The sequence below is a fragment of the Cygnus atratus genome, chromosome 2 (assembly GCF_013377495.2).
Source record: "Cygnus atratus isolate AKBS03 ecotype Queensland, Australia chromosome 2, CAtr_DNAZoo_HiC_assembly, whole genome shotgun sequence".
NCBI lineage: Eukaryota > Metazoa > Chordata > Aves > Anseriformes > Anatidae > Cygnus > Cygnus atratus.
The window spans coordinates 82,380,663-82,396,448 of record NC_066363.1 but is presented as its reverse complement, the minus strand read 5'-3'; the positions used below and the strand labels follow the sequence as shown (position 1 = coordinate 82,396,448).

General features: G+C 38.9%; 1 protein-coding gene across 1 annotated transcript in view; it reads left to right on the top strand.

The window, feature by feature from the left end:
• TRIO (trio Rho guanine nucleotide exchange factor) overlaps positions 1-15,786 on the top strand; it is a 248,746-nt gene that overhangs the window by 120,322 nt on the left and 112,638 nt on the right. The window contains 4 exon segments of the mRNA XM_035552676.2: positions 4,788-4,957; positions 5,872-6,046; positions 12,902-13,097; positions 13,727-13,893. Of these exon segments, the coding sequence (XP_035408569.2) occupies positions 4,788-4,957; positions 5,872-6,046; positions 12,902-13,097; positions 13,727-13,893 (708 nt within the window).

Genomic DNA, 15,786 nt, shown 5'->3' with positions numbered 1-15,786 from the left:
GAAAAGTGAAGCAGAAATAGACCTCTGAAGCTATGGTATGGGCTTTTTTTTCTTGTTCAGTTAAGTAATGGGACAACTGGTGACAGGATGCTGGTAGTTAATGTAATTTTAGGGAGATGTAAGAAACTTGGTGTTGCTTCAAGGACGAACTTATTCTGAATTGCAATATGTATATATATGAATTGGAATATATATATATATTAAAATATATACATGATTATAACTGTAGAACAGATGGGGATATTTGAAGCTTTTAAATATAATTAAATCTAATTTTCAAGAAATACCTGTGTATTCAGTAGCTTAAGTGTCACCGAAAGGTCCTCGGAAGACAGCCTACTGAGGCTTTAACATCTTAACTTTTTTGTTCTTAAGATGCAATTTTTGCCAACTGCATGTCCTGAAGGCCAAAGCTTTCAGGCAGACGTCAGACTCCCGTGCCCAGACATATATGCTAGGGAATATTATGGCAACGTTTGGCACAGTACAAATACCATCTCCTTAAAAAACCGCCTGTGGTAATACACAGGCTGCAACACTGTGCTGGGGGCAGAGGCAAAATGAGGAACTGACAGTTTTTAAATGCAGAAACTGTGCGCCTTTTTTTTGGCTTAGCCTACTGAAAAGACTGACTGCATATCCAAAAGCTATTATAAAAATGAAAAACCAAGTAAATTATCTGATTCGAAAATAGTAAAAGTGGCAGTTACTTTGCTTAATAAAATAACTGTGAACTTGGGAACATATGTACTCACAAATAATTGTTCTCTGATTATATTCAGCAAAATCCTGTAAGGTCTTATTTCGCTTCAGTCTTTCAGGGGATTGCAGGGATGGGACTTAAATGGATGGAGGCCCATGATGGAAACACTGAAACTTCCAGGATGTTGCAGACAATTAAAATAATACCATCTCAGTGACTAATGGCATGCTCCCAAGAACTTAGGAAAGAGGTAGCACAGGATGCAGGCTCGTTCAAGCAGATGTTTCTTAGTCTGTGCTATATTTAGATCAAGAAAAAATGTGCTGGGTGAAACATTTGCCTGTCAGGGATTCAGAATTTGATTTCCCTCTCCAATTTTAATTCTGATAAGATGTGGAGAGCAGATGAAAAGAGCAGAAGAGCCTTATTCTGTGCCTGGATTTAGTTATTTATACGGTTTTCTCACTGTACATTAAAGCTGTATTGCCACTGGATAAAGTTCTTATTGAGGTCACAGGACCTAATGGTTTGTTTGGGGACTTCTTGGCTTTTCTTTTACAATGAATAGAAAAACACAGTAAGATGTTGCTCAGAAATTCACACTGGGAGAAGGTTAGTGTTTTTTCAGTGATGATTTTTTTTCCCATCAGATTCTTTTTGCTTTCACTATTTGATGGAATAATGCGTCGTCACAGAGCATCATTGCAGTATAAAATCTGTAGTTCTGCACTTCTGAACATGTATGGATAAGCTCCAGTATCTGTTCTTTCCCCACAGTAAACTGTTTGTCTTCCTTTGACTTTACAATTTTGTACTGTCTTCATCCTTAGTTTCCTATCTGAAAACAAGGTAATTTATGTAATTTGCAGTATTCCCTGTGCTCATGCTGGTTTTAAAGCATTACACAAGCCAGCACACTGTTGCCAGATATTGTGAATTAAACTCTCAATAAATTGCACACATTTATATTCAGCTTTGATAACCTGACAGTTCTGTTCACCTGTGGTGGCTTAATTCTACCTTTTGCATATAGACTGCATCAGATCAAGATTATTTTGAGGGGAAACTATTTGTCAGAAACTTACATAGTGGAAAAGTGTAAAAAGCTTACCTGGTAATGTATTAGAACATATTTTTTTCCTATGGAAGTGTCACAAAGCTCTTTAGTTGCTTTAGAAATGGCTTATACTGTTGAAAGTAGAACAATTTATGAATCACAGCTAGACAAGTATTGCATGCTAATTACTATCACACTCTTTCTGCACATTTGTAAAATGCTTTTCCTGCCCAAGCAGCGGGTGATTTGACTAATGAACTAGGCAAATGCAGTGTATTTCTGAGCTCCTTGGCACCGTGGGGTCAAGATACCATGTTTACAGTCATGCTGTGCTGATTCTGCAGCAAGAAACTGGTTCTCTGTTCCTGGCAACCAGGCAGCACGCCAGCCAGAATGACACTTTGTTGTGCTAGCAGCCGTGTCTTTCTGCTCCAGGTAGGTGGTGATGCTTTGGGCCGACTACGCAGAGCAAAACGTCTGCTTGTTCTGTGCTGGCTTTGTCTCCGGTACCCAGGGTGAGCTTTCAGGGAAGTGTTCCCGGGCACAATACATCACCAGTCCAACACTTGTAAGTGTTGTTGACCCTATCCGGTCTTCTCCTGCCAGGCACAGGAATGGCTGAAGCATTTGTGAAGAACAGCAATCCCAGAGGTGAGGTGTCCCCTGTACGGATGTGACCCAAGGCTCAGCTGCAAAAGACGTAGTGGAAAAACATGAAGTGGATCTTAGACCTCCCATGAGCTGCAGCGCAGGTGCTTGTAAGGGAGCCATGGGGCAAGCTGGATATAGTCCAGGAGACCCAAAATGGCTTTATTTCCGCTTTGTCTGTGATAAGTCTCTGAAAATTGGGCCTTTTATAGGCAGTGCAGTAAGCATGAGGTAAAGCTCTTCTAGCTAGCACCAGATGCGTTCCATTTGTAGTCAACAGCAAAGTGGTATGCTTTCTGCAGTGTATATTTGCACAGTTGCAAGTTGCAGGAACTGTGTGCACACCAGCTCACTTGAAAGATCTCTAACGCTGCATCCTATTTCTATAATTTAGACAAAGCTTATAAACTAGGACAGGAATAAAAGCATGTCTTCTGGCCATCGAAATCTGAGTAAAGTTTGTGGGTTGTACTATCAGGCTTCTTTCTCTTAAGTTTCATTTGCCTTGATGTGAAATTTGCATTTCTAAATATGCATTTGAAAAAATATTTGTTTTGGATCTTGCATTGAGTTGTGCTGCTGGAATGAATGTTGACTAGGGCTTTTGATGCACTTGGTAAGTTCCATTGATTCGTGCTCTTTTATTAAGAGAGACTGCTGTGACTTGAGCTTGTGGTGTTTATGACTACAGAGTTGCATTCAAATGTGTGACAGGCACTGTCTTTGAAGCATATGAGTAGTCAGAAGATCAGTGTGGATGAATAGGCAGTTCTGTTTGTTGTTGTTGTTACTGTTTGTTGGGTGTTTCTTCTTAGTAAATTCGGGGAAGAGAGTTTGGTTAAGTATCATTAATTTTTCCTGATTTGTGAAAGCATAGCCTAGAATTTGGCTCACTCAAAACTGAAATAGAGGTGTGTAAGGCTCTAAGATATTAAAGGAAACAAAACAAAAACAAAAGCCTAGCATTTGGTTTTAAAATAAAGTTGTAATGGAACTTATTAATCAAAACTGAGAATCCTTCACTGAATTTTCTATTTTATTGTAACTCCATTGGGAGTTAATAAACCGTTATGGTCAGAATATTGTACAGACAACAGCATAAAATGGGTATTTCTGTAGAAAATGTTAAGCAAAGAAATAAAGCATTTGTTCTACTGTCTTTTGAAGCTAAGCCATTTTGATTGCTTACTGACTTTAACTGTGTAATCTCTTAATTAGATTCGAGGTTAATGAAGCCTATTTATATCTCTAAAATATTTATTAAATTAAAATGTAGACAAAAGATCTTAATATTGTCAATCAGAAAAAAAGTTGTCTTCTCAGGATAGAAAGTAGACTTTAATCCTTGTTCTTGGAAATCACAGAGTTTGAGATGTGGTGATAAAACAAAGGGGAGGGCCTGATTTGGATGCTTCCTGTGAGAATAGCTGTTTCATTGTGCTCTAAGAGCTCACAAGAGTGTTGTAGCGGACACAGGCATGCTCCCTCTCTTCAAGCAGTGTTTTTATCATTTGCACAGTAGTTGGTTTGTTGGTGAATAATTTCCACACAGAGCTTAGGATGCAACAGCTTGCCTCATAAAATTGTGGAAAGAACACAGTAGGATTCAAGCGACCGGTAATGATATCTAGCTGGCATATTCCTAGGGATTTTTCCATAAACTGCAATGTGTGGGCAATTCTGAACAGGGTTACGTGCATATGTAAGAAAAAAAAGCCAAAAAAAATGTTGGTGTAATTACTTGTGAAGTTTTTTGTTGTAATAGCGTGATAATGAAAGCAACAGGGTAAGCACCACAGCTGTAGAGATCATGGTAGAAAAATAACTTTTCACATCTGGTATCTCTCAGTATATTGTTTTCTGAAATGCCCTTTTCTTTTTCCTTTTTCTGAAGGCCACTGAAAAGTGTCATGTTATCTGTGTGCATGTGTCAGCCTGGCAGTGTAAATTTGATGGTGGCTACAATACATCTCCCTTCCTTCCTTCCTTCCTTCCTTCCTTCTCTCAGGGAGTGTTACCATAGCATTTCCCTCCCCGCGACTCTCTCGCAGAGCTGCAGATGGGATTCTCGCTATGAACTCTCTGCTGCTCAGTCGGATACACTCAGTACTGTAGAAGGAAAATAGAAAAGAAAGGGTGACTTAGCAACACAGAGAAAGCTTCCCTGGTATTTCCAAGACACGAAAACCTTATTTGAAACAAAGGCTCATTTTTATTAAATTGAAGACGGGATTTTTCAATGAAGAGAAACAAATCCTGTTTCTCCCCCTCACCCCACACCAATCTATTTTCTCTTGTCCGAGCAGATTGATTTGGAATAGTGACTGCCTGATCCTGGTGCTTACATTTGTTGTTTTTTTATTTTTTTTCCTCCTTTAGCTGTGGACATGGCTTGAGGAGCTGCAGAAAGAACTGCTTGATGATGTCTATGCTGAGTCTGTGGAGGCTGTCCAAGACCTGATTAAACGTTTTGGTCAACAGCAACAGACCACTCTGCAGGTTACAGTCAACGTCATAAAAGAAGGCGAAGATCTCATACAACAACTAAGGTAAAACAAGTTTTTATTTAAATCTATTCTGGCATACCTCTGATATTCTGCAAGGCTCTTTCTATTTTGAGAGTACAGATAATGACTACAAGTTATGACCTATAAATAAAATTTGTAAATATTAAGACTAGTTATGTTTCATGCTGTACTGATGGTCTCTAACCCTCTGTTTACAGGAAGCTCAGCTTATAAACACTACCTTCATAAAGTGGAGACTTTGTTTACATAAGCTACCTTTGTAATAGGAGCAGTTGTATGCCTTTGTAGTCTGACACGCAGGACTCCACAGTATTTTGAGTTCTGAGTAGCAGACTTTTCATAAAGAGATGTTTGAAATTGTTTTGCAGTCAGATATGTAATGTTTTCATAGTGAAGACCATCAGTTTGCAGTCCGTTTAATTTATTAATAATCTAAATAAATTTAGGGCCCCTATACACTGATACATGTCCTATTTGCCACAGGACTTCATATTATCATATCTGAATTTGCATCGTTTTTTTATACTACAGTGAAATATTTGTGTTGTTTTTTTTTAATATATTATAATGATTTTTCACTGCCAGGAAGATCCTATGAAGTAAATAGTTATCATATGCCACTTACTTTTCACAAAAAAGGGTTTCTCTCTGGTTTTAAATTTTGCTCTTCCTGTAAACAGAATGTCCTTAGGTGTTGAATTAGTCAAAATTGAAAGTCGTCTAATTTTTTAATGCTTTTTCAAGTACTAAAACAGAATTTGGATTTTTATAAACAGAATGTACGGACTTAGCTTTCAAGTAATAAGACTGGTACTAACCTTTTCTAAGGAAGTCCTGCATTTCGTGGTCATGTATAGCATCCAAATTGTGTGATTTTCTTTCTTCAATAACAATCTCCCCTCTCTATTCCTCCCCACCCCTTCTGCTTTGAATAGGGATTCAGCCATTTCTAGTAACAAGACCCCCCATAACAGCTCGATCAACCACATAGAGACAGTCCTGCAGCAGCTGGATGAGGCCCAATCTCAGATGGAGGAGCTGTTTCAAGAACGCAAGATCAAGCTTGAGCTGTTTCTGCAGCTCCGCATATTTGAAAGAGATGCAATAGATGTGAGTGTCTGCTCTTGGAGTTGTACAGCACTTTTCTCGTTGTGGAGGAACATTTATGCTGAGATGGTTGTGTGGTCGCGTTGGCGTGTGGCTCAAGTGACTGATAGTTATCACCTGAAATAAGACTTTAGTCTTGTATATGAAAGTCTCAGAAGAGAGCAGAGCTCACTGACGTTAATTCCCACTCTGATTGCTTCCCAGTGTGCATTTAAGCAAGTGTCATATGTCTTGTCGTGTGAAATCATAATGTGCCATTCACTTAATCTGGCAAATGTGGTTCAAATATCAAGCTGCCTTGATATAACTAGTATGCTTACACTTAATGTGAATTACAAGATTTGCAAGATGGCTTCATATAAAACATCTAAACTGTTGCTTTGTAGTAACATCCCTCTTCTCTTTCTTTTCCAAATCAGCAGCCTTTTTTCAGTTGGCAACTGTAAATGGTGTTTGGAATTCTGTTTTAACCTTTGGGAATGTTGTTTGCAATCTCCTTCTCTCCCCCCCTCCTCGTCTCTCTTTCTCTCTCAAATGAGATGTTTTTCCATCTCCGAAAATAACAAAAAAGTAGTTGTAGTGCTACACCTCTGCAAAACTTCAGGTGGTTTTTAAATTGTACAGATTTTGGAGGAGGGTTGCAGCTGTGCCAATTGGAAAGGTTCTGTTCGTGTGCAGGGACGTGCATGCAGACAGACACGAAACTTCACATGGAGCTTATGTTAATAGAATTGCGTTGTAAAGTTTCAGCTAAGTTGATCATACAACTTCTGTAAAACCAGGAACATTGTACACAGTGACTAAAACTGAGTTGGTGCTTCAGAAAGTTTGTGGTTATCCATTGGTACATGATCCTGTTTGACTATATAATAGTTTACCTTGAGACTCAGGAAACCAGGAGCTATAATGCTACAGGAGTTGCTAACTTGATCTCTTCCCATTTACATAAGTAAAAGCCGCAGCTGTTAGATGTGGATGGTGTAAGGATAAAGAGTCAGTCACCAGAAGTTATAGCTTCCAAGTTTTTTTCTTAAAACCAGGATTAGATATCGTTGCAAGATTATGGTTTAGTTAAGCAAATTGTCATGTGCAGTGCAGGCACAGGCAGACACAGTTCCTTGATTTGTGCCCACAGAGGAAGTGAGACTGTATGCTCCACAGTAATAATAACTACTGTAAAGGAAGACTAAGAAGCTTCTCTATTTTGGTGTTCACATTGAGGAGGTGAAACTAGTCTGCAGGGACTTTGCTATTTAGATTATGTGAGGGTAGCTGTCTTGAGTATGTAAGGGAAAGGCTTGTCAGAATTGTGATCACAATGATTAATTGGATGACTGGTACGTGTGGAGGAACATGAAAGGTATCCGCTTTTATAGCACTGTCAGCAGCTTTACAATCAGTGCAGAACTGATCTTCAGTGCTCGATGGGGTCTGCACGATGTTCTCAGAACAGCTGTGTCAAGGAAATGGCAACTGCAGGGGGCAAAGGCATGCTAAGAAAATTAAAGAATGAATTAGGTTCAAGGTCTCAGTGAAGTTGTTAAGGTGACTGCTCTCTGCTGTAGGTTACCTAAACCAGAACTGTATAATACCAGAGAGCCAGTTGCAGAATCCCTGTGTGCAGATGTGTTTTAGTCCTTCAGTGCAGGATGACATCATGTAGACAGTAGTACTTCTGTGTATATTGTTTGGTGACGTCCGTGGGATTTTGCATTGGAAAGCTGCATATTCTAACTTCACGGGGTTTGCTTTTTCTGAAGCTGACACTTGGCAAGCTTTACAATTTGGCTCATACAACATAAAGTTAAGCACCAGTTACTGTGTTCAAAGAGTTGGTATGTTTTGTTTATATGGCTTGTAAACAAAAATAGTACTTATTTAGGATTGCCGAGAAGCCCTCCTAGGAAGAAATTGGGCTGTGATGACCCTGCCTGCAGAGCATCTTCAGCAAATTGTTGATTGCTTTGCTGTCTCTGCTTCCTCAGCAAAGCATGCTTCTCTTTTCCCTCTCCCTCAAGGCAGACATCTGTTCGGAAACTTCCGGGAAGAAAAAGCAGGGACTGGTTCCAGGTCAGCCATGTGAAAGCAGAAGCCGAGCTGAAGTAACATGATAGCGAGGAGGAGCCAGACACCAGCTACGAACTCGCAGGCTTTGTTTTGACATCCTCCTTTGCCCGGTGATTTAAGACTTGGTTGTAGGGGTAGTTCATTCAGGGGAGCATCCTGTGAGAAATGTTTTTCTGGGAGGCGAGTAGTGCCTCTAGCTTGTCTTAGCACTTGCAAAATAGCACACGCTAAAATGGAACAAAGGGCTCACGTAGGCATTGCAGGTTCATACCAGGCAGCCGTGCTCCTGTGGACAGTGGGGAGATTTGCTGCCAGGGTTAGTCATCCTCTTTGTGTCCCTTTCCTTCCCTTCAGTAGTTAAATGCTCTTTCTTTTAGTCACTGTCTTTTTATCCTGCAACTTTTCAGATCCTTGTGTTCTTCTGATACTGGTGTAACTGCAGCACTGTCTCCATTTTGCCCCTTGGTCTTAGCACATTAACTTAACCTTCTCTATCCTTGGTAAGCTTTTAAATGCCGTTGGCCATGAGGTACTTGAAGGGCTCCGTTGTGAATGCCTTTATTAACTAAAGGCAGGAAGGAGCAAAATAAGGTATATGAAGAGTCTCATGTTAGAGTGAACAAGTATTTGTAGCATAAGGAAGCTGTGTATGGACCTGATCAGTAGCAAGGTAGCACTGGTGGCAATGAATGCAGCCAATACGTGTGTGGTTTGGTATGTGTAAATTGTCTGTCATCTGTGTGCATTTTTCACTTATCCATGAATTAAATACCTCTAAGCCTATGTCAGGGCTCCACAGAAAGCATACTGCACACTTTTCAGCCCACAGCTTTCTCTCTGCTATATTTTTGGACCATACTTACAAGATGCCTGTGAAGTCATCCAGCTGAAAAGGCAAAGATGCAAAGTGCTGGATCACAGAGACCAAACTCTCCTCCCTTTCCTATTCTCCCTTTTTCTTTCTCCCTAGTACATACGATTTTCCAGGTCCAGGTTAGCATTCAGTTGCTGCGAGGAATGCTGGTTACACCCTTCTGAGAAGAGACCTGTGGGTTTTTTTTTCTTTCTTTCCCATCCAGTGTGAAAGAGCCTGCATCTCTTCTGTGTTGTACCCTGCCTTCTTTCCTGTCTGTGCTCCCTAGGTTGTAACAAATACAACGGTATGTCAGGCAGCTCAGACTATGTGCTAGGAACTTCTTGAACAAATGCTATGGTAATTGCCCTGTATTTTCGCTGGGTTGTCCATTTCGTGAGAGCAGTATTAATTTGCAATTCAGTTACTCTAGTTGTCTATTAGTCATTCATCTTTGTTCTGTGTAATTAATGCTGAATGGCTTGACAAAACTTCAGAAACAAAATAGGAGCCTAGTCTGTAAGTGTCACTTGTAGAGCAGAGGAACTTCCAGGGGAAGCCCTGAAGTATGTGGGCAGACAGGGCTTAACATGCTCTTTTTGTTTTTAACTCTGCCTTCAACACACAGTGGGTTCATAATGGCTGAAACAGATCATCGTGAGCCACGCAATTACTGCTGAGAGAATGTAAGGACTACTGCTGTTGTTAGGAACCCCAGCGGTGATGTGCACTATGGCTTCTTAGCTTTTGAATGAATGTGGAACCATGCTGGCATTATTTATTTGAATCTTTGGTTTCCAGGCCTTTTAAAGGGGACAGGGAATGTCATGCAGTTGTACAGAGTCTTTCAGACTACTTTAAATGAAGTGTGGGCCATGATCTTAATCTCATGGTTGCATAAAATAATACGGGAACAAGTTGTTACTCTTGCTGTTCTTTGTTTTTGTCCTTTGGAGGCAGTATCACTGAAATCTCTTGGCTGAGGTGATAAAACAGTGTTGACCTCTTAAAACTACCCCTTGTTCATGTCAGGTGAATCGTAGGAATAGTCTGAGAGGACATAGTGGCTGCAATTTACTTAAAATAAACCATTCCATTAATATAAAAAATTGAAGCTTAACCACAGCAATTGCCTGTTCTAAGTTTGTTTTATTTTCACTCGATTTGATAGTGAGACAGGTAAGTTGTTGGGGTGTGTTCTGAGGAGCAGTAGATTGGCTGTTTTTAAAACAGTGACAAAAGTAAGCGTCATTAAATCAAATCCACTTTTTGAAGATGTTTAGAAAGACGGCAGAAGATGGTGTTCTGAAAGACGGTTTCTCCATCTTCTTTAATGCTTCGGTTTTCCAGTTTTGCCAAGTCTAACAACAGTTGTTTCTTGAGAGTAACTTAGGAACGTTGGCGCTCTGATTGGCACTCTGATTTTGGAGAGTTTTCATAATGCAATTGATGCTTTGAGGAAGCAAAACATCCTTTTTAGTAAGGAATGAACAGTGTTATCCTGATCTGAGAGCTACTGGAAAATATGCTCATGTTGATGTGCTTCATGGTGACTGTGATGTCTCCAGTGAAGAGTAAGAACACCATCACTAGGAAGTTTGTTATGAAGTTTGAAGTATTCTGTAACAGAACTTAGAAAGTATGCCACAGTCATTGAACTTGATAGGTGTTAGAATAAAGTAGAAAACTAATCCCATTTTACAGACAAGAAAGTTATGGCAACAGATTTTCACAGGAAATAAGAAAAAATCTCGCTGTTATTTACCCTGTCTTGCATTTCAAGGGGTAATTCATTTAATATCTTTGTTGCACAGCATCATAAATTTCCAGAAAGTGTGTTCTGGCATGGATGTGCTAGGAGGAGGAGTTTAGAACTCCTGAAGATGAGGTGGAAGGAGCAGGTATGGGGTACGTGAAAGCAGAGAAGGGAAGTAAGTTGGAGAGTTGGAAGTAAGGAATTTCTCAGACTGGGCTGTCAGGAAGTCTTGAAGTTTGTGAAATATTTCAAGTCAGTTAAAAGAAGATGAAGAGCGCAGACAGGTGGTAAGACAGGTCGGATGTGGACCGAGTAGAAGGGAAACAAATGGGAGTTGTGTAGGACTTTGTGAGAGGGGAAGCCTCTGCGTGTGTTTGGAGGGGAAGCCAGTCATAATGCATAAGTAGATTGTGTGTGATGTATGAAGTACATAGAAGAGAGATGAAAGAAACTTTAAGCAGTAGCTAAAGGGCCTTGTTCTGTATATCTTCCTTTTCCTATTGTCCATCAGCTTTTGTGTTTTCAGTGTTACCCCTGAAACATGAGCTTCTGCCTGTTTCCTCTGAGGTAGAACTGGCCAACCAAGATTAGAGTTTGTAAATTGCTGTCCTGATTGTTGAGTGTCTCCATCACAGCATGGTGTAGAACTTGAATATGTAGTGTAAAATTTTTTAGAAGTAAAATTTTTGCAGAACACCTTTAGAACGTGAAGTCACTGATGCCGCAATTATAAAATAGTTGCTTGACATGTCTAGTTTTCATGGTGCCATGTGAGCAAAATGGAAACAAATCATCAAGAAACTGTAGAAACTTTGTACAGATGATTTGGCTTTGCCTTCTTTTTAATTCTGTTTTTATTCTACATGTTATTTTTTTTCTTTTCTTCTTCTTTTTTTTTTTTTTTTTTAAATCTCCCCTGGAGTTTCTGTTGTAATTTAACTGTCTCAGTAACTTCACAGCTCTGATGAACCGCTTGGAAAGCTTTGGTGGCATACTCCTGCTGACAACAAATGGCTTTGGTTAAATATTTATGCAGACAACAGTTTTGTTGCTAGTGCCGCTTTGGCCAGATTCTTTTTGCTGTGCCTTGCTATATGAATGGGTATTTTCCTCCCCGTCATTTAACATTATTCATGTCAGTTTGTCCTACTGCTGAAATTGTAGAACTCAAGAGCTAAGACACACGTCGTTCTTGATATCTATAATTTTGCTTTCCCAATGATCTGCTAATGATCAGTTTAATGATAACCAGTCGGCCTGTCTGAAATAAGTAACTGATGCGTCAAACCTGTGCTATAAGAACTCAACTCACTTTGATGAACATAATTTGTAAGCATTATCTGTTATACTTGAAAACAGTTTGGTATCCCAGTTAAAAGGAGTTTATGTTTTCAGTCAGGTTTTGGAATGTGATTTGGAAAACGTGCATGTGTGGATGGGCAAGGAAAACTTCCTGTTCTGATACATGTTAAAAACTAAAAATCTTCCTTAATGCCTTCTCTGGACGTTTTATGGCTGAGAGTAAAATCCAGAATTAGTGTATCTGAATTATTTCAGCACACAAATTTAACTCTGATTAGTTTTTGTTCTGGTTCCATTCGCTAAGTACCTTTTTGTGACAGATACTGCTTCTCAGTTGTTTGTTAGAAGTTGAAGGTGCTCAAAGAGCCTGACGCTTCCTTCTCTCAGAGGGGTAAAGCTGACTTTTTTGTAAAAGGGCTTGAGAATGGTGTAACTGAAAACTAAGCTGACACTTCGTGTATGAGTTATTACTTGATGTAGTCTGAAGAACTGAAAAGATGTTTTAAGTCAACAATTTCCTTTGAAGGTGGAGATAATATTTTTAACCTTTTTAATGTTTTAATCTGTTTCACAAGTGATGTGTTGATGAACGAATTACTTTAAACAATGCTAGGCTATTCATGGTGTTACGTGCTTGACGAGGCAAGCACTGTTTGAACAAGAGGTGTTTTGGTTCTCAAATATATTCTTCTGGATTGTTTGCTAAAATTTAAAACCCATGCTGAAACAACCCACGTCTGAACCATATCAAACCTGATCAGTGAATTCAACCAACAATGAGCAACTCAAGTTTCTGACCTCCATCTTAAGTGCAACATTGGAAATAAAAATGCATTGTTTAATGGATAACTGAACATTGTCTTTCTCGTTTTTCTCTCAGATAATTTCAGACCTTGAGTCTTGGAATGATGAGCTCTCTCAGCAGATGAATGACTTCGACACTGAAGATCTTACAATAGCAGAACAAAGGCTCCAGCATCATGCAGACAAAGCCCTGACCATGAATAATTTGACGTTTGATGTCATCCACCAAGGGCAGGATCTGCTGCAGTATGTCAATGAAGTGCAGGCATCTGGTAAGATGGCACCTTCATGCTACTCAAGGTAGTGGCTTTACAAGAATTACCCAGTTGTCTCTCCATGGGATGTCTGAAAATGACAGACATGCTGGTTAAATGTAAACTGGAGAAGCGTGGACCTGTTTTTTTCTTCTTCACACTCGAATCATTTGAATAGCATTCATGAATATATGCTGTAATTATGGCATGTAATTGTTATCTAGGAGTTGGCAACACCTGGAGACGTTTAGTTTTGTAAGAAAGCGATTCCATGCAGGAAGCCAGTAAAATCAGAGTAAATAGTAGGGTGTTAATTTTATAGTTAAGTGGAAGAATTTAACCGAGTTACAATTTTCAGCTTCCATTAGGAACTCTTCCTTTGTGGTTTCTTATGATCCTTCAGTTGATGTTTTTAACTGTATTCAGTCACCTGGGGTAAATCGCAGGGTTCTTAATAAATAAATAAATAATAACAGTAATTTTGCATTTTTAAAAAAGGTGCAAAACCTGATTGTTTCAGCAAATGCTCTGAAGATTAAGTTATACTTTGAGAAGTAACTGGAAAAGTAAGTGTAGAATAGAGGAAATGTCCTGTTTGTCTTCGAAAGACTTACTTATATTATAAATGTCTGGCTGATTGATTACAGGTGTTGAGCTGCTTTGTGACAGAGATGTAGACATGGCAACTCGTGTTCAGGATCTGCTGGAATTTCTCCATGAGAAGCAGCAGGAACTGGATTTAGCCGCCGAGCAGCATCGCAAGCACTTGGAACAGTGCGTACAGCTGCGCCATCTGCAGGCTGAAGTCAAGCAGGTACGAATTAATTGTGCCCTGAGCTGGGGGATCAACCCCCAAGAGCTATTTTCATACCTCTTGGAGAGATATAGTCCCATAAATAGAAATAAAAAATTACTTTGTTATATAAACTCTTGTATTTGGAGGTAGGGAGGGACATCTGTGAATTAAGCATCTAAAGAAATTTCATCCTTTGTTAATATTAAGTGACTTTTTAAAATTTGCATTAACAGTCTCTATCTGTACATGGATACAAGTCATGTATTTGAAGTGTAATTTGAATAAGGATAAAAACCGTACTTTTATCATCTGTTTGGTGATTAATAGAAATGTTCAGTGATATTCCCTGAATAGTGCCCTAATACTTCTTCGTATATTGTTTGCTGCATCTATACATAGTGGTATCATAGTAAGGTTTACTTCCCTGGAGGTGAAAGCTGAATTTTCCTTATCGTGGCAATAAAGTGTTAAGTTTTGAGGTCCTTACCTGAAAAACACCTAAACCTTTGGTGAATTTGAGATGCCGTGGGCAAAGCCACTAAAGCAGTTGAAAATAGCGTGTTTTTTTTTTTTGTTTGCTTAGTGTTTTAATAATAAAATAACACTAGAAAGTAATACTTTTACCTTATCAGACTTGAAAACCTCACAGAAGTCTGCTAGAATCTGTTGCATTTAATATGTCACATAATGACTCCCAGTACAACTTTTTTTTTTTTTCCATTTGTCACGAGCTCTTAGAAAAATGCATCTTCCATATGAGACTGTGAATGATAAACCTCACAGATTGCAAAGTAATACAGAAGGGGTCTGGTTGTCATTGGAGAGGTGAATAGTAGATTCCCAAAGTATTTCAAGGAAGCAGTTGGTGACTGTGGTGGAACACCCAAAGTTTCAGTGTGGCCTTGAATTAAAGGGATGCAGAGAACTTGTAGTGTCTACTGTGTGCAGTCTATGGTAGTAATCAAATATATGGCCTTCTAGTTAAAGCCTTTGCATACTGTACTGAATTATCCTCTGTGTATATTTGTACTTCTTCACCTCCATAAAATGCAAACTACAAATGCCTTTTCACAAAAGTAATGGTTGAAATAAATGAAAAGAAATGGTTGATAGTTTCTGTACTTAGTTGCAAGCTGTTTTGAGGATGAAGAAAAAGAATGCAAATTTGCAAAGAAAATAAAAAATGAAAAAGAAAATGTGAATACCAGCTGAGGCAGTCTCATTCCATTGTGGTACATCAGTAGGCAACGGTGGGATAGATTAGTAAGAAAGATAAGTAATGAATTCCCACAGTACTGAAATAATATTCAGTTACAGAACAGAATATTGCACTGTAAAATAGTTATTTCCATTGGATACTCCCACAAGAAGCTGAATACCTTTCTGCATTAGCTTTGTTTGCATACAAGTTAAATATGACAAGAAAGAAACACCTGTTTAAAATGTATTTGCAGAATAAATGCTTCATATTTTTGCAGATACAAGCAGAAGATGAATATCATGGATTGTAGAGGCATATCCATGTTACACTTAGCACATGCTTTGTAGATTCATTCTGTAAGATGTTTTTAACTTTTCCAAGCCAGTACTAGTAGTAGTACCTGACTGAAAGTGAAGCTCAAGTTTAGATTTTTTTAAAAATCAGTTCGTCTCATAATTAATAGAGAGGTAGTATGCTATTCTAGCAGCTGCTTCTTCATAATAGAGTGGGTTTTAGGAGAAAAACATGATTCTATTTTATATTCATAGAACACATCTCTATCAACTGTCAACTTGGATTTTATTTTGAATTAAAAGCTCTAATAGATGTGAATTTTCAACCAAGCTTACATGAACACCTAGCTCACAGGTTCATCTATTACAAACTCCTCTTCCAAGTTTTCATTGTACCAATGAAGCTGCAATAGTTCC